A 19,763-nucleotide genomic window follows, 5' to 3' on the forward strand; every position below is an offset into this window, starting at 1 on the left:
AACTACATAATAAGTAAAAGTAAGGGTAAACAAGTAAACAATGTGCAAACGGAAGTATAAATGAACTATAAACTATGAACAAAAGCTTTCCATTTCTCAATGAAAAGTCGCAGTTTCCAAAGAGTGGAGCCTTGGGGAATGACGAAACAGTGCGTAGATGATCTGAAATTAAACAAATACGAGAACATCTTGTTTTAATATTTCTCTAAACTTTAAACAACCCTGATTGCTCCATGCGAGGACTTGAACTTTGGATCACAGCAGTGTTCAGCCACCGTTCGAGCATGTTTGCATCAAATCTTTTCACTTTTCTTCTGTCACTCGCTGCTGTATCCCTTCTTGCCGTTTTGTTATTGGCTCGCAGAAAATCACACAGGAGCGTACAACTACCAGAGGCTTCCCCTACTCAATTCTTTCCACATTTACCAAAGATCATTGTCTCATTACATTTGGCCACTCAAAGAGACACACACACACACACACACACACACACACACACACACACAAACCCAACAAAACATCACAACATTGCAATCAGGCCTGGCTTCTGTTCCACATTCTGTCTGTGTTAAACAATGACCCTATGTGTTTGTCTGTATGTATTGGTTACGGTTGATGGAAGAATGAACTAAAACAATGCAGCTACTCTCCTCTGGAAGGAGACGGCCAATCAGGAAATGACTTGTGCCGTCCAGAGGAGTTCCACACAGCGGGGATTTGGCCAGACACAAAAACACACCACTGCACAGCAACATGGAAATAAAATGTCGGCTTTGTTATGAGCACATGACATAGTTGTGACATACATGGACAGGCTGATTTCATGACTAAAACTAAGAGTCTGAAACCAAGTCAAGAAAGCTCCCAACTATTGACGCTGATTTGGCCTCTGTATCTCAGTGCAGACGGAAAAATGAAAGGATGAGATGGGTCAGTGGTTTGGTGCAAGAATCTTGTGATGATAACTTGTAGTGCACCACTGTTATGATATCCTTAGCAAATGCTAAGAGCACCTCAGCTGGCGTTTGACAAAATACAAAAAGGATCATGTTCATGTTGTGGCTTTGAATTGGAATTTCGCGTTGTTAGTTTATTACGCAATGTGATATTCGAAGGCATTCCCTCAGCTAGACTAAGTGTAGTCTTTTGGTGTGAGAGAGTGAGGCATATGTATACATATATGTATATGTTAGATACATATACACATAAATATATGTGTGTCTGTGTATTAAATGAAATTTAAAAGTCAACAGGAACTTTACTTGCCCTGTAGGCCTGCATGTGTCTGCCTTTGGCTCCCTGATTTTTAGGATCTTCCTGGACCTTAAGCTGCATTGGTGACTAGTTTAGTGTCTAGGTTCAGTTAGACGGCTACCCAGGCCTCCGAGTTCCTCCAAGGTGGATTGTCACCCTTTGACTAAAGGCACAGCTCAGTATATTTAAAGCAACTTTTCTAGAGACATTAGTTTAATTTGAGATGACTCATACTGTTACTCATACTACTCAGCCCATGACGTTAGCCAGTAAATATTTAATGATCAAAAATCAATTTTCATTACTAAATCCATTGCATTTTTTTTCTAACATAACTTGAACTCATTACATAATGCAAAGCAGCGTGAGAAAGAAACATTGGAACTGCAAAATGTATAAATAAACATATTTGTTTCTTATTTGTCTCAGGTATCAACAATGTCTCAACAGATGTTTTTTTTTTTTTAATGTAATGCTTTCACTCTGGTCCCTCGCTGACCAGACAGCACTAATCGCTCCCCTCAATCAAAGTAATGGCTCCACTATTTGACCTGACTGAGGGTTCTATGTGCCTGCTATCTGATTACTGCAGCCGCACGCCTTCCTGCCCTCTTCAAACGCACATGTCCGGAAGCAGACAGGATGATAGAGCAGGATTGTGGTCATTGATCCCACTGACCTCTGACCTTTAGCTCCCTGTGCAGTTCTGATTTGGCTGCAAGGAAGTGCACTTGCTTCTTTTGAGGTTGTACATATATATGTATTTGTATGTGTATATATACATATATATATATATCAATACAGGGCACGTGTAGTTAGAGGAAGGATGTCTGGCTAAAAACTCTCCACCGCTGAGCTGAGCTGTTCCTCCTGATCAGCAGATCAGTTCAGGATTGTCTTAGTTGCACAGTTCAAGAGGAAATGGAAGCTTTCAGGTCACTGGTCTTGCACATTTGGCTGAGTCTTTTGGAATTGAGCAGTTTCAGTTGTTGGAGGGAGAGCTCCGGTCCTCCGCTGTGCCACCAGTGATTTTGGTTTGAAAGCCTTCCGCTGCCTTCTTGTCCTGCTCTGCTCTGCAAATTCATCAAGGGCTTTTTGAAGGAAAGAACAGCAGATTTTTCACCACGTCGTCGTTCTTACTGTTGATACATCCCTTTGTAAATATTGTATCGAGTCCAGTTGTCATAACCCACGCAGCTCACTCTGTCTTTCAGTATAATAACTACTGTTGCTCAAGAAGCGGAGACGTCACTTCAACCTGAACGCTGGTTTCCCTTGTGGCTACATTAATTAAGGACTGCGTTTTGGGCTTTTTTTTTTTTTTAAATGGAATGTTTTCAGCGAAGCGAGGGGTGAAGCCATGCTGGCAGAAGCTGTTGTGAGAAAGACTCTGACCTGTAGCCTTGTGGTGGAACCCTTCTGCGTTTAGGAAAAATGAAAGGCAAACGCATGTTGGGGAGATGCCAGCGAGCCACACACGCTCGACCCCGACCAGCGCTGAAAGACACCGAGTGTGAACGTGTCGAGCCGCGAACATAAAGTGTGGTGTCGCTGACGAAGAACACGCACACTGGGCTGCAGCCCGGGCCGGGTAAAGACGGAAAGGAAAACTGAAGCAAGTCTTTACCAAAAGCATAGTGAAACTTTTCAGAAACTCAATTGCATGGACTTTACAAAGAGAAGGCCCATACAGTAGAAGGGATATTCTGAGAAAATACCTTTGGCTGTGAAGCACAACAGCTGTTGTGATCTGTGTTTGTGACACCTATTGCAGGTCTGCTCGTCCCTAGAGGCAGAGATCCCTCCTGCTTTTTCACTCACATTCATTCAGTTTTTTCCTCACCTGGTCTGAGGATTTAAGGGTATATAGTGTTGCTTCTGCACAAGGCAAAATGCCCATGTTTAAATTTATTTTGTACACCATCTTTGAGTTCGAAGAAACTTGCAAAGCACAAAATCACATGCGAAGGCATCTTGAGGCATTTTGCACAATCCCAGAGAAAATGAACCACTATATAAATCTCAGTCTCATTGAAGACTTATTTGTTTGGGGGGAAAAGTGTTTTTCTAACAATAATATGGCCCTAGCTTTTAAAAACAACAATACCTCAGAAGAAATTATCCTCTACTTCTTTTGTTGGCTCCATCCACTGTGTGATGCAACACAGTTCTTAAAACTCACCTTTTCTGTTGTGACAAAAAAAATAGAAACCACAGAGTAGCAGAAGTTGCAAAATACATCATGATCAGTAATAGAAATGAAATATAGCTGTTTCTTTCTTTTTATGTATAAAGTTTCTCAAACCTTTCTTTTTGGTCTTTGGTCTTTCTTTTTGAGGTCTGGCATTTCTTTCTTCTTCTTCTTTTTTTTTTTTTATCATTCACAAGAATTGCCTTTGAAGGACTCCTTGCTTTGATACTGCTGGAGTGCCAGGTTTTCCTCTGGCCAGTTCAGATTGATTGATATTTTCCTACTGCTCACTGGGGGCCTTCAAGTTTCTCGGTATTTCTCTTTGCGTTTCATTTCAGCGTGGTTGTTTAATGTTGAACCTTTGGCAAGAGCCAACTGTCAAGAACTGGATATTCTATACTAGAGGGAAGAGCGGCGTTTCCATCACAGTTTTTCTCAAAAATAAAAGCAATGTTTTTAACATTGCCACAAAGTGAAATTGCGATTTGCAGGTCTTTCTGTTGAATGGTGTGAAGCGCATGCGCCGTAATTCTCGTCAAATATTGCGGGACGAGATCTCAAGAGAATTACGTTTGCTTTTATTTGAAAAAGAATGGTTGTTATATTTTTCTCTTTGATTACTCGTAAAAAATATTCCATCTCTTCCTCCGTCCAAACATAACGCGCCATTTTCACTTGAAGTGAACTCGTCACGTGACCCTGCACGTCACCTGGCACGCAGGTTTCCTGAAATACCAGGCTTTCTTAAAAACTTTACACACTGGACCTTTAAATATATTTATTCCTTGACGGTGTGCTTTCCAACCACTTGAGAGTTTCACTTCTTAGTACGCCACGGTTTCACGTTTCCTGCCATCCAACATTCAGCAGAGGTGCACTTTTAAAGATGGATCGCAGTGACCTTGGCTATTAAGCTGATGGCCACAGTGGATTTCTGTTCAATCTGGCTGCAGCTACTGAGTTACTCACCGTTCCACACGTGCTTATGTCTGCACTGTATCCTATGTGCTTGCGTGTGTGTGCGTTCTCGTGCTGCTGCATAATGTGCAGACCTGCGCCCGCGCTGGCCGTGCGCGCCAACCCCTCGCTGATCTCACTGCCGGCTTTGTCGTCTTCTTGTGTTGTTGTTTTCGTTATTGCTGCCTTTCGCGTCGGCACGTCTCTGCCCGTTCCATGCTGAGACGCGAACTCGCCTGCGCTCGCGCCCAGCGCCGACCGCCGACCGCCGTGCGTTTATTGTGACTGATCGCAGCATAAACATAATGAAATCTAATTCTTAAGGCATCCATATTTGTATATGAGCGCTCATAGAGTTGCTCTGCACACACACACACACACACACACACACACACACACACACACACACACACTGCACGCCACTTTTGTCCTGTCTGCACTTCTGCCGCTCCAGGAATTTTCCCCCCTGTCGAAACGTTTTTAGGATTCCACTTTTTTGGAAGCCGTGTGAGTTTGGAATTCCAGCTCTTGCTTTCCCTCAGGCAACTGTGTGTATGTGTGTGTTGGACGGTTGAATTCCAGGCAAGGATAATTTAGTGTTCTGCTTGGAATGTGTTTGTCATCCACAGGGTGCTGGACTCTAATGCGCACGTGCTCTAAAACACACTCGAACACACTCGTCTGTTCTAGATCGTCTTGCAGCAGGAGGAATAATGTTCCCCTCCCCCTGTCGCTGTGTGTTTAACCTCTGCTGACCTTCTCTGACTCGAGTGATCTTCGCATTGAAATTTCACTTCATGACTTCATGTGCCTCTTCTCTTGGGGTTTCATTAACATTCTGTCTCCTCTTGTCTAATCTCTCCTTTCTATAGGAAAAAAACCCACTTTCTCTAACCGTACACTATTGTTAAATTAACGTAAAATCCGGAGCTGTACAGTAGAGATTGACTTGCCATCATTCAGTTGCAAACAGGTTGTTTTTGTGGCTTTAAATTTAATAGCATAACAAATTTGAATGAAAGAGATTTTGGAAAAGATTACACCTAGAAATCCACATTTGCGATGTGAACTTATTAGAAGGGAAAGCTGACCATGCCATACACTACCTGCACACCATTTCACAGAAGACCCTTCCATCTCAACCTATTCCTGCCCCCATGGGCAAATTTAGATGTATGGCTTTGGTTTTTGGAAGTTTTTTTTTAGGTATTTGGACCAAATTATTCCCTAAAACACACATTTCTGTGTTAGGTATTTTTCAGTGGGTCTGATGTGAGCCAACCATTTGTTTTGAGCCGACTTATCTGGCCAGTGGCATTCTTTTTGCCTTGTTGGCTTTGTAAAAATGATACTTTTGTGATTCCAATAAAAAGTCTGCTGAGTCCAGGCATGGAACAATCTGTTTAAATCCTGCTTGTGTGTCACCAAAGCAGGAAAGTATCACATTTATGTATATTTGTAACTCATTTTTCTGTCTGTTAAACCTGAAGTTCCTTTCCTAAGTGGTTTCAGGTCCTACGCTTACATATGCTGTCAAATGCTCCACATTTAAGACAATATTAGAGCTGCTGTGAGCATGGCGACTCATGACTTGTTAATTTTCTCATTTGAATTGGCTGGCATTTAGACCTTTTCCAAATAGTGAGATTTTCAGATGGAGAAATCCACAAAGTGTTTACACTGGCTTGCGGACGCAGCAGATCTCTTGGAAAAATGGAAAGAAAAACTGCTTTTGCAGAGTCGCTGCTTTGCTGCAATTTTGTTTGTGTGTGTGTGTGTGTGTGTGTGTGTGTGTGTGTGTGTGTGTGTGTGTGTGTGTGTGTGTGTGTGTGTGTGTGTGTGTGTGTGTGTGTGTGTGTGTGTGTGTGTGTGTGTGTGTGTGTGTTTCTTTTAATATGTGTATTTATTTAAATGTTCACCTCAGTTCCACAGAGATAGACGACATGATCCGCAAGTCAACAAACCTGTTGTTAACCCGAACCCTGAGCCACTGTCTGCATTATGGCATAAAGAAGAAGAATGTCGGACTGGCAGAGGTACTGTGTGTGTGTGTGTGTGTGTGTGTGTGTGTGTGTGTGTGTGTGTGTGTGTAAGAGGGAGAGAGAGAATAATGCAGAATATTAATCCAACGTGAATGGTCAGAAATTTCCAGGCAATATTTCCAGTTCAAGCGCCCTCCCAACAGTGACAACAACAGACCAGTTGTTGTCACTGTTGTCATAACTACAAAATGATTAACACGATGTGCTGCTTTTGATTTTCCACCTCATTGTCCCAGAACAAGGTTGGCCTAATAGACAAACATTCTCATGAACAGTGCAAATATCAAGACAACTTATTAAATCAGGTTTATGACACAAACGCGTCATAGTTTATTTGCTACATCCATATTTAATTTTTTTTTTTTTACGGATTTGCTTACACATTATTTGCCTCATTATTTGTGGGTGGTGTGTTTGTCTTCCTTGTTGCAAGCAGCTGGTGCAGGTGATCATAAACACCACCCACCTGGAGCAGAGCTGCCACTTCCTGGAAGAGTTTATATCAAACATCACAAACGTCCCACCCGACACAGTCAACACCACAAAGCTGTACGGCCCCTCCACCTTTAAGGTACAAGACTTTTTCTTCTCTTCAGCCAAGGTTTTCCTCTCACATCTGTTCTTCTCTTTCATCCCGTTTACGCAATGTTGAAAAACACATGCAACTTTTTTCCTTCACACCACAACCCTCATTAATGAATTCATAATATTAGTGTGAGCTCGGCTTGAAATTTCGTCGTCTTGCAGGACGCCCGCCATGCAGCCGAAGCGGAGATCTACACCAACCTGAACGCGAAGATCGACCAGTTCCTGCAGCTCGCCGACTATGATTGGATGGCCGGAGTGCAGGAGGGCGGGACTCTGGACACCAGCGACTACCTGATTGACCTCATCGCTTTTTTGAGGAGTACCTTCAGCGTGTTTACCAATCTACCAGTTAGTGCAGACTCTCTCTCACACACACACACACACACACACACACACACACACACACACACACACACACACACCAGCACTCTTACACACACTCACATGTGAGTCTAGATAGATAGAAATATAGAATATTCATACAGACAGATTCAGCAAATAGATCAATCTGGCATTGACAGCAGGTTGATACGTGCACATAGTTGCCCATTTGTGTGTATTAGTCAATAACAGGTGCACTGTTATCGTGTGGCGGTAGGTGTTTTAGCTGACGCGTGTGCGTTTCTGAGACATCACAGGGCAGGACAATCTGCTTTAGTTCGTTATGTTGAGTACGGGCTGGTTACAGGCTAGATTGTTAACATGGGGCCTGATAAGCTGATTAGTGGGTGAGCCGGTCAGGTCAGCAGCACCAGATTAGACAGCAGCTCAGGATATTGACTCTACAGCTGCACAGCTGAAATGATATTATACGCAGAGTGTTAAGTGTATCATGTGGACCAGGAGTGTAGCTGGTTGCTAGACTGCTAGACTAGTCTGCGTACTTGAATTGTTATTACTAGTATTCCAGATCTGTGTGACTGATAGTCTCTAAATACATATACACACATTACAGTAAATGAATACAGAAGAATTGAGTATGAAAGATTTGCATATATTTGCGTGCCTATGATCATTTTTTGTTACAAATACTATTTTGGATCAAAACCAAACATTTAAGTTTTCTTAGAACAGCATAGACTGTGCTGTTGTCCCCCTATTTTTCAACATTTCTGTTGTTTTTTTTTTTTTCAGTTTTAACAGAATAACTTTTTCTCTTTTATGTTTTGTGGAAAGAAAAGGGGAAGAAATACTCCAAAAATTAATTTTCATTGCACATTTGCATTCTAAAAGCTTTCATTGTTTTATTTGTTTTGTGTAGTTATTGTATCTTTAATTTAATTATTTCATAGATAATGCACAATACATTTATTTCAATCCTACTTATTTGAACCATTGGACACTTGTTCCATGCTTGCAACTTTTTTAAGCACATCTGCAGTTTTCACAAGCTACTCAGAGAGAGCTTTGGGTTGGTTGATTATTCTAAGTTGATCAGAGCAGGTCACAAGGCCACAAGGCTACGCACACAATGTGGTCGAGCTAAGTGCTTTCCAGCACCTCTAAGAAGCTTTTCCTACACCCTCACGAGCCCCGGACATGACCCCGTCTCACACACTTAAACACACGCACAGTGCGTGGCCTCCTAAGGAGATCAAATGCGACGGGTCCAAAAAGCTGGGTGGTATGACCCTCTGAAACAGGAGGTGATCATGTAAAAGATTAAGTTTCACTGAACAGAATTAGATACTATTGAAAGGAGCAGCTTTGCTGGAAAACTACTTTGGCCACTGCTTTAATTGCTGTGACCCATGATTCCACCACTGCTTTTAAAAAGTTTTCTACTCGCATCCAATTCAAAACTGATTTTTCAAAGCGAATCGTTGCAAAAGCATCTTAATTATTCATACCTCAATTAGTTTTAGGGATTGGAACACTTAATCTTCAAAGACCGGAAAGGATAGAGAAGAAGTGACCTAAAATGCCCTGAGAAAGATCTGAACACAAACAAAAGCAAAGTGTATTTGGAATAAACACACTCTGCACAACATGCCAAACAGTCCTTAATTACACTCCTGAGGTTGTCAGATTCGTGACTTACTGTTTAAAGGAGAGATCACAAACAGGTACATCGTTGCCCTGTCAGCTTTTTGCCATCTTCATCTATAAACATCTTAATACTGTACTGACGCATCTTCACCTCAATTAGCATCTGTTTGCCTTTAGGTGCGCTCAGTCCGAACTTTGTGATTTATGATTATTTGGATTTGTGCTTGGTTACGCAGAACAAAGGATCTCAGGGTTATAACAAAGGATTTTCTAAGTTAAAGAATTTAAATATTTATTGGTCGTAATTAGCAAATTATTTATATACAGAATCTCGGAAAATTACCTTGTATGATGAGCTCTCCATCATTCATTCCATATTTTCGAGCGTAAAAACACATCAACGTGAGCTTGAACATGTGCGTAGTTAAAAGCAACTGCAAGGCGGCGCTTGTGCGGCACAATGCGTTCTTCCATGTGTCATTCTGTTAAAGAGATGATAAGGAATAATATTCATTGAATTAACATGGTGTTGGAGAAAATAAGTGTAGCGTTCTCAATAGACTATTACTAGAGTTCTACAGTACTATACAAGTAGGAATGTTGTAAATTGTATTTTTTAAAATGTGCTATGGTTGGTTATTGGACACAAACTGGCCTTAGGTCTCCTGTCCATGTCAACATCTGTAACTGAGGGGAAAAAACAAACAAACAAATAACCATGGTGAGTGATTAAAGCAATACCTGCACTGCACTTCACAAGCTGCATTGAACTCATAGCTCAAAATATTTTTGACGCTTTAAATGCAGTGTCATGTCTTGGATGATGAACATCTTTTGTGGAAAACAAAAAATAGAACTTTCTGTTAACTTTAATAATTCGCAATCAGTAATATTAACCACTTTATTGTTTGTGACTAAATGGATGCTCTGCTCATCAAAGTAACAGCCTTGCAAAATCTGGTGTACTCTGTATACTTTGCTGCAGTGGTTGTTCTAACAACTGCAAGTGTGCGTCAAAAAAAAATTCCTCATGTTTTGTTTTACGATTGGGTTGAGAGCGACACACACACACACACACACACACACACACACACTAGAGGAAAATGTTACCCCGGCCAAAAACCAATAAGACCAAGGTTTAGTGCTTTCTCAATGTTCATAATCGAATTGGGCTCAGATTTAAATATGGAACTGGAAAGGCTTGAAAAGGCCTCCAGAGTGAAAATAATCCTGTGAAAATTTGAAAGGAAATTCTATCCGCTGACCACAGTGCTTCAGTTTTACTCCGAAGCTTCTTGATCAGTTTTCAGCAGCTCACGGTGAGACTTCAGCCGCCTCACTCTTCTCTGAATGCTGAGGGCTCTGCGACTTCTCAATCATCAAACAATCTCGGGAGCAATAAATATTTTACATTCATAGGTGGACACACCGCCAGTGTTGCCACTGTTGCCACTGTTGCCACAGCGACTGAGAACTTTTATTTCCAAGGAACAGTGCAATCTTTCATTTCCCCCTAAATTTAACATCCATGTTTTCCCATCTTGTTTTTTCTGTTTTCATTTTTTTTGTTTTCTTGATGAAGGGGATTCCAGTAGAACATGCAACCTTGCCGGTGAGTATCTGGGTTGTTATGTTAATGGCGTGTTGCTTACCAATCCCCGACTGACATAGTCTAACCCTACAACATTGGCCCAGAATTCCCACTTGAAAAACCACCAAACCAGCATGTGAGAGGGACAGCAATTGCACGTTTGCCTGCCGTTGTGTTTGTGTTCCCAAATCCAGGAGGTCTTAGCAGCTGCCTGCCAATGTGAAACTCCAGTGTCTGCATTTCTTCTGATGTACCACTGCTCAAAATCAGATTAAGATTCATCAAGATTCCTTTTACATGTAGAACATAATAAATGAAATAGCATTTCACTCTGAATATCTGACAGTGAGTTGTTTAAGATATAAATCGGAAAATACTAAAAATAAATGTATATTTGTTTTCTCAATGACTTTATTTTGTCAATGAATAATCCTAAACATGTACAGGACAGCGCTTGGAGTGCAGTGCCGGTTTTGCATTCCTGGTTCTAGTGTAGTAGTTCACATGGTTTGAGCCCAATTGCACATGGAAAGAAACTGTTCATCAGGAATGTGGTTCTTGCTTGATGCTCTGAGACTGTAAGAGGGAGAAGACGCTATGAGACGGTACTAAAGGGTCCTTGACTGTGCTGTCACCCCTGGAAATGCACCTTCATCCTCCTGCTTCTCTGGTGTTTGTTTCCGATTGTGTGTAATGCACGAGATTGGTGGCGGCTCCACCTCCGGCTCCTCTCCATGCAGACTTGTCCTTTCATCGGTTCCTTACAAAGCCCACCACTCTAGTGCTGTCTGCAAATTTGAGGATGTGATTGAAACTGTGATGTGCAGAATGGTCAAGTGTAAAAACCATAAGCAGTCAGAGTACTGCCGCCTCCAGGTCAGAGCCAATCTGGGGCAGAGGAGGCAGAGGAGGGGTCAGCTGAATTCGATGAAGGATGGAGGTGTCAGTTTGTTTCTGTCAAGAATGGTTGTCACGTTTTTCTTTTTGATTACTTGTAAAAAAATATTTTTGTCTCCTCCTCTGTCCAAACTTTACGCTCCATTTTCACTTGACGTTAACTGGTCATGTGACCCCGTACGTCACGTCTGGTGACGTGTAAATGCGAAAAAAAAGTGTTCCCATGACACTTTTGCGATATACCTCTATATTGATGCATTTGAAAAACCACCTCATGAGAGTATCAAAACCTTTTAATCATATTTTAGAGGTTTTTCCAATTTTCGGTGTTTTCATCACCAGTTTTTGATTATGATATTTAGGTTTTTGCGCAATTTTAGGGGTCAGCCACTGAGACTGCGAGTGCCAACAGAGTGGTCGTTAAGCACGCTGATTATGAGTTTTCTGCTTATGGATTTTTTGCACTGAATAGATGCCATACGTGAACAGTGGCTTACTCGGTACACATCCTAGAGGTGAGCCTGTGCTAAGATGATGATGCTTGGATGTTCGGCTCCCGACAGTCTGCCGTGTACGATCGATGGAGTTCAGGATTCATCCGCAGATTCGTCCAGCATCAGAGTTTTTTACGTTATAGTTATTGTCCAAATTCTAAAATCATTTTTTGCTGCTTGGTGCTCTATAGAACAAAGTGTTTCCAGTCTTGGTATCTGCAAGATCCAACATTGTTGTAATTCCATTATATAAAATCTCTTGCCCTGCTTTGGAGAAGAGAGAAATATATCCAAGATTTCGGTCCCAACTGCAATAGTTTTGGTTTTTGGAAGTGACCAACAGTCCACTCCATTCTACCACGTTGCTGTTTCTTCACTGGATCTGCACTTCAGCTGTGTGATGATGAGGACACCCAGGTCAGCAAGCTCTCAAACTGGAAGGCCTCACTCCAGTGTCACACTGCAGTATCATATGAATTGCTGCGAGTCCACCTCTTGACTTTTGGCTGCCCTAAACGACGGTTATGTTTGACTGATGTATTTCTGGAAGGGCAGAAAGCGTGTTACACACCGTGTCAAATCCTTTCCAGGAGATTTGAATCAGTGCGTTAAGGCCTCGTGAAATGGTGACTTGCTGCTGTGTTACTAACTCAAGCTTCTCCTGGCACTGTGACGCTGTGAGAGTGAATACAACTGGGAGCGATTCAACACAACAAACCTTGCCCAACACAGGAGGCACTTTTGATTGGTGGGAACGTGGTGCAGTTTTTTTTTTTTTTTTTTTTTTCGAGTGAACCCTTTTTACATGTGAGCTGTGATTGGTTTCAGAAATGTTTCAAAAGCCTTTTAAGTCAATGCGTTTATTTATTTATGCTACCATATTTATTAACTCCAGAAGAAAAGCTCCAGATGTGAACATTTCCCCTGACAAACTGTTTCACAGTAAAAGTCATGTTTACTGGAGATGCATTTGGATTCAGTGCTTTAACACGGCACTTGTAAATACTGTCGACATGGTGTCGAGCACCATCAAAACATTTTTTGCCACGTAAAATTTGAGTTGTTTTTAGGAGAGGCCTGCGTGCGACTCATGTTGTCCCTGGGGTGGACCGGTGTCGGTGACTCCTGGTTTAGAGCTCATGCAAAGTGACGTTCTCCCATAGACTTTGTGAAAGTTTGGTGGTTTTGCTGCGCACGCATACAATACCAGTCAGAAGTTTGGACACACCTGTTTCTTCTTTATCTTTACTCCTTTCTACACTGTAGACACATACTGAAGACATCAAATATATGACCAACATATGTGGATTAATGTGGCAAAAAAAAAAAAGAAAAGTTAAATACCTAAATATGTTGCATTATATATAATTTATATGAAGGCTGGCTATTCTAGATCATCTAAAATATAAAACCTATTTGAGTTATTTCACACTTTTTGGCTTAATGCATATTCCACATGTGTTCAATCATAGTTTTGATGCCTCGAGTGACAATGTACAATGTAAATAGTGATGAAAATGAATGAAAAACCATTAAATCACACGTACGTGTCCAAACTTTTGACTGGTAGTTTATTATCTATGATGTTGCACTCAAAGGGATTTAATCTTCACAATTGGTATCTCTTCCTCTTCCCCCGTCCCCTCCTCTCCGTGCATTCCCTCTTCCTTCCTGTCCTTTATTTTACCCTTCTATAACTGAACCTTTCCTTTCCTTTTTTTTCTTGCCCCCCTGATATCTTTACCACCACTGTAATCCCCACAGTTTGTCTAAGGCTAATGGTTCCCAGTTGTCTTCATTGAACTCCAGGACAGCGTAATTCTTGTCCGACAGACCTACCTGGGTGTTTGTGTGTGCGTGTCACTCGGGCCAGGTTCAGGACATGTAAATAGAATTAGCCTATTTCACGCTCAGTCTCACCCTATGATAGCTGACCCCTTGGATTGTATGGAGCTTACGTATGTGTGTGTGTGTGCGTACATATGGAACTCCAAGGCCAGTGTTGTGTTGGAAGATATCCGGCCAGTTGAAGGAGTGTGTTTCTCCAACATATGTGGCCACACATGTCTGCCGTGTGAGTAATGTGATTTCCCATTTGAGGTGAGCTCTGCCTCCTGAATGAACTGTAGTCCAGACTCTCGACAAAGGTGGGCCTTGCTTCCTTCAAAACAACAGTGGTATCTTTTGCAGCCTCCGGGTTTGTTAGAAAAGACAAAAACAATTTCTGAGTGTAAATGGGGTTCTACTTTATTGCAGCCCAGTCAGTTAAAGTCTGTTATCTTCATTTTTCAATGAGTTTTTTATCAATAGTATTTACTTACACAAGAAAAGAAGATTGCAAAGAGAGAACCTTTTAAAATTTCATCACCGAGTGTTGTAGTAGGATTAATTTTGTCCAAGCAGGCGTGACTTCCTCAACAGAGTAGCTGTAATGTAATTGAGTAGACACATATTACAACATTTATAATAAATAAAGATGTTTAAATTCACTCTTTTTCAAATCTAATCAACACTGAAATCGTGAGTGATGCATTAGGACACTTACACACAAACTCTGAAAGCACGTCAGTCTGCATACTTGCCAAATGTGCTTCTTGTTCCAGTATTTCAGGTGCATCTGTTTGAGTTGGGTTCATCAAAGACTCGTCGGCCTTAATTTGGCAATCAGGCCGTACACTAAAACATGCACTTCCTCCCCTTCCTTTTCTCCATAATTCCTAAACTCACAGAGATTAAGCTGTTTTGGTGGTGTGTTCCTGTACTTGCAAGGAGGTTAATTTGCGATCATAATATGTTGTCAAGTTACTGAAATTCAGGAAGGAGAAATGAGAAATGGAAATGAAATGTAGTTTTTAAGTTGTTTGGGGAGGAGGGGCGGCGGGGGGGTGATAAAACCTAAAACATTTTCTCACTTGGTTTTCCTCAATGTCTCGATGCTTCCTTTCTCTCAACCCCTCCAGCACTTTTGCAAACTTTGCCACATTTTTAGACGACCCGCCCCCACCCTCCTTGTCCGTTTCATCTCCGGGCTTCATTCAGTTGGAATGCAGTTGCTGAGGTCAAGACCAAGGCCACTGCTAGTCCCTGAGACTGTGCACATGCCTACACATACACACAGTATCTGCTCGCACACACTTAATCAAGGCAACACAAGCACATGTTTTTGCACTCCCTGTATTAATGCGTTGTCATGCACTTCCTCATCCACTGCTTTTGTTGTTGTTTTGCTACTTCATCATCCTGATTGCACCTGAACACAGCACAGTGCATTTCTGCCCTGTGTGGGTGTGTTGAAACACTGAAAACCCCCTTTAATGTCCCACATTAAGTCCTGGTGCTCCAGTACATATACCTAAGCCCTGCTTTGCTTATTTATGTGTTCCTTAATTGCTGAGTGGAATATTGCTCAGTTGTGTCTGTCCACAATTTCCATCTTCCACTCCACCAACAGCAGACGTTAAAAAAAACAAACAAAAAAAAAACCAAAAGTGCAGCGTCATCGCAGTGGGATTTTACAACCAGTGTAACAAGTTTGCTTTTGTTTGTTTTTGTTTTTTTGCACTGCTGCAAACAAACTTATTTCCCAGTTGTGAGATAACTAAAATCTATCTAATCTAGTTACAAGCTAAAAGGATAAAAAAAACCAAAAAACAAATATTCTTTGATATTTTTTGTCTATTTTGATGCACGTTACTATTGGTCTACACAGATAGTTTTTAGTATGAGGACCAAAGGTCCTTAGTTGGGGTTTTTTGTTATTTTTAATTTACCTTTATTTGCATGTTTATGTCACAAACTCACAGTGTTGATTCTTTAAATTTCATAATTTGTGAGTGTAATTTATGTCACTGTATGAGCGCACAGATGGTCTTTCACTACCAAAATAGAAGAAAAGGAACACAAGTTTATAAATTACCTGTATAATTAATGAAAGTTCAGTGCTGGTATTCACTGAAAGTTTTTCTGCCTTTTCATACACCCACTGTTTGATCAAGAAATCTTTGATTTATCCAAAAGAGAGAGTGATAACCAGGTTGTCACCTTTGCAACATCCACACTTGAGAACTGTCTCTCTGACCTCTTGTATATGTGTCTCTCTCTGTGTCTGTGCGTCTCCCTCTCTCTCTCAGGGAAAAGTGGCCCAGACAGCCTGCATGTCGGCCTGCAAACACATCTCAACCTCTCTGATGCAGCTTCTGCTGGACCCGGAGGTCAGGCAGATCTCCATGGGAGCTCTGTACCAGATTCACACAGACATTGTGGAGTGCGAGAGTGAGCATCAGCCTTTCTTTCTTTTTTCTTTTTTTTTTTTTACCACCTTTTTGCTTTCCTACATTCACATTTATGCTTGATTTATTGATGCACCACCTTTTTTTCTTCATTTAGTTCCCCTACTTGCTTTTCCACCGTAATTCTCATCCCCAAGTTCCTTTTATGCTTGACATTGTGAAGTGTAGCCATGACCACTGACAACCCAAACCCAACATAATTCATCCATTTATCCAGCTGCTTTTCCACACATATATTACACAGACCCTAAAACAAACTGTCAGTCATCTGATTGACTTTTTCTCGCCAGTTTTGTCTGGAATTCTCATTTGAATTAATAGATGACACAGTTTTAAATGATTTTGCTTTTATCTGCGGATAGCTGTTATCTTCATTTCCTAGTTGAAAGCGCAGGGGGCGCTATTGGACCTGTTGACAGCTGAGGACACAGAGCATCCCTGACACCATGAAATTGTGTCACTCTCCTTCTCTCATCTTCTGCATTTCTCCAAAGCTTTTTCCTCCTTACTTGCTTTTTTGGAAACCTCGCCGTCGTCCAACCTTTTTTATCCCCCTTTCTCCTCACATTCTTTTGTTCTTCGCCCGTTTCTCCCAAATTTTCTCCCTCTTTTTATCCACTTCCATGCATTTGTCCGCCCAAGAAAACAAATCTCTTTAAAACAAGGCATTGTTTTCTTGGACTTGGGAATAAAGAAGTGGGGCTAAATGAAAGGGTGAGAGGCGTTCTTGGCCCCGTTCTAACACGATCAGGGTTCTTACAGTCACCGCTCGGGTCACAGGGTTGCGCGTTGTATACATGTGTTTGTGATGTGATGCACAGTGACATGCGTGCAGTGCTGTGGAGGGGTTAGGAGGTTATAGAGTTACTCTTTCCGGCCAGACTGGGGCTCAGGGTAGGAAAAAAAGCAGGCGGTGATGGAAGTAGATTAAAGCAAAGAGGGATTGGGGGCTTACTGGAGGGACAGCAGCAGCACAAGAGGTGAAAAATTTGAAGGACGTTTGGTATTTAGAAGGAGGAAAAGGAGGAGAGAAGCACATTAAGAAACTGTCGAAGAAAGCAAAAGGAAATGTGGCTGAGAAGAAGGGATTTGGTTTGAAAGGAGAAGGCCGATGAATGAAAGAACTGACTGAAAAACTGGACTAAAAAAATGCAGAAATTTGAAGAGTGATGGCATCGTAATGGATTTAGGTGAAAGTGCATTCTGTTTTTACAAGAACCCGTACGACTAAAACGAAGAAGTGAGGTGAAAAAGTGGGGGGAAAAAACTAGAAGACAAGGAGATTAAAATAAAAAGTTGTTTTTTTTTGCTTGAGAGCAGGTTGGGTGGGATTGGACAGTGGCTTCTCACAGGGTTGTTGAGAGTTGCAGAACTGCAACAAGTGGCTGAGGTGACTGAGATGTGCAGCTGAAAAACTAAATGTATTTCAGCCGCATTAAAGCGCAGAGGACGGAAGCACAGTTGCATATGTCGCTCATCCAGAGCTACGGATCTAAATAGCTGGTCATGGAGTTGATTGAATGACGCATTGAAGCATTTTATTTTTCATTTGAGAAATGAAAAAAGAAACTTCCAGACAAATATTGGGATAGAAGAAGGAAATTGGGGGAACAGGGATGAGAGGGATGGTACAACTAAAGCAAAAGCATGAGATTAAAACTTTGAAATGAACAAACGGCACAACACTCCGTTGGAGGGGGATGAAAGAAAATAAATTAAGGAGGGATTAGGTGGGTGATACAGAAGGATGGAGCAGAATGGGATGAAAGAGTAGGGGGAACAAGAGGCTGGGGGGGAGAAAGGGATTAAATGAAAGAGAGAAAAAAAGAATAAGAGAAAAAACAAAAATCAAAAAAAAAATGGAGTGGTGGGATTAATGGTGGATGTGAAAAGAGAAGGGCAGAAGAATTGGGAGATTCAATGAAAGAAGTGGGAATTTTAGCATTGTGACTGAGAAAATAAGAGGAAATGAACACAATCACTGGAAGGAAGAGAATAAAAGATGACAGTGAATGGAGAAAGAGAAGAATACGGTACGAGAGCGAGCGGGACAAATGAAAAGAGGCGAAACGTGGTGCAGGTTCACTTTGATTGGTGGAATAAGATCAGAGGTTAACTGGAGTGTGTGTGTGTGTGTGTGTGTGTGTGTGTGTGTGTGTGTGTGTGTGTGTGTGTGTGTGTGTGTGCAGGCGTCGGTGTGCGTCCTCCGAGGTGCAGAGCAGATTAGCCACTGGCTCCCACTCTCCTCTCGCCGCAGCACTTCTCCTTTCTCCCGTTCCCTCATTCTCTCTCTCTCTCTCCCTCCTTCGCTCGCTCACTTGCTCAGCACGCCAGTCAGCTCGTGCGCGGGGGGCCGGCTGACGCAAGGACCCCGGCTCACACTCGGGCCGACCCCGACGCGCACTCTCACACGGGCGTCGCCGCACAGTCCTCCGCTGCTTCCCAAACACGCGGGAGAGGCCCCCCGTGCAAGCAGCAAATTGGCGCGCACACACACATTGGCGCTCAAAGGGCACACACTAACCATCACACACATGCATCTCCCTGACAGAATAGGTAAAAAAAAAAACAAAGCGCTCTCTGAGGTGCACACAAAGTGAAGAAGCTCTTTCTGAAGGCTGACAGCAGCTTTGCTCTCGTCTCCTCCTCTCACACCTTCACGCACTTTATCTTCTTCAGCAAGACCCACTGACATGACTCTAGCGCTCTCCCCTCCCCCTCCCCCTCCCCCTCCTTCCCCCCTCTCCTCCCCATCCTCGCCTCACTACCCCTCCCCCCCCCTCTCACCCCAGCTCCCGACTCCTCCTCTTCCTCCCCCCCCCCCCTCCCGGCTGTCATTTGTCTGCCAATCTATCCCGATGCATAGCGAATTCGACCAGGTCCTTTATTATTCTCTTTTTCACCCTCTTTTTCTCCTCCTCCTCCTCCTCCTCCTCTCTTCCCTCTCTCCGGGGGTGGACTGGTGGGGGGCGGGTTTGTATTTTCCCACAGGTTTTGCCAGAGCCGGCCCGGTCGCAGGCTTCCAGGGTGACACGTTGCTTCTGGCCTTCAGTGACTTGAGACAAGTAGGTCTTTGTCTCCGTCGTGGTCCTCTCTCCTTCGGGTTTTTTTTCCTGTTACTGTTTTTTTTTCTTCTTCACCTCTCCCCTATCTTTTTTTCAACCTCCTCCTCCTCCTCCTCCTCCCCCTCCTCCCCTCTTCGTTCTTTTTCCCTTCCTCTTATCCTCCCTGCCCCTCCCCTCAGTTGTCCTCCTCCACTTTCCACTTATTGTCCCTCTGATTATTTTTGATTCATTCTTTTTGCCATCTGTTTGTTTTATGTCACGGCCTTACAACCGTTCCCTCCATTTTTATGGCCCTCTCCTCTGCGAATGTTTCCTTTTTTTTGCGAGTCCTTGTCAATGAAGAATTTTTGTCATTATTTGGGACAGACGGCAAAGCCTCCATCGTCTCACCCGTTTCTGATCGCCG

The 19,763-nt window shown here is 42.4% G+C and overlaps 1 protein-coding gene across 1 annotated transcript in view; it reads left to right on the top strand.

Annotated features, from left to right (window-relative positions):
* exoc6b (exocyst complex component 6B) overlaps nucleotides 1–19,763 on the top strand; it is a 71,403-nt gene that overhangs the window by 30,000 nt on the left and 21,640 nt on the right. The window contains exons 17-21 of the mRNA XM_076028077.1: nucleotides 6,322–6,438; nucleotides 6,881–7,015; nucleotides 7,192–7,380; nucleotides 16,134–16,275; nucleotides 19,284–19,357. Of these exons, the coding sequence (XP_075884192.1) occupies nucleotides 6,322–6,438; nucleotides 6,881–7,015; nucleotides 7,192–7,380; nucleotides 16,134–16,275; nucleotides 19,284–19,357 (657 nt within the window). The remainder of the gene's footprint in view (nucleotides 1–6,321; nucleotides 6,439–6,880; nucleotides 7,016–7,191; nucleotides 7,381–16,133; nucleotides 16,276–19,283; nucleotides 19,358–19,763) is intronic.

The sequence above is a fragment of the Nelusetta ayraudi genome, unplaced genomic scaffold (assembly GCF_046127955.1).
Source record: "Nelusetta ayraudi isolate G7.1 ecotype Tasmania unplaced genomic scaffold, CSIRO-AGI_Nayr_v1 ptg000022l, whole genome shotgun sequence".
Classification (NCBI taxonomy): domain Eukaryota; kingdom Metazoa; phylum Chordata; class Actinopteri; order Tetraodontiformes; family Monacanthidae; genus Nelusetta; species Nelusetta ayraudi.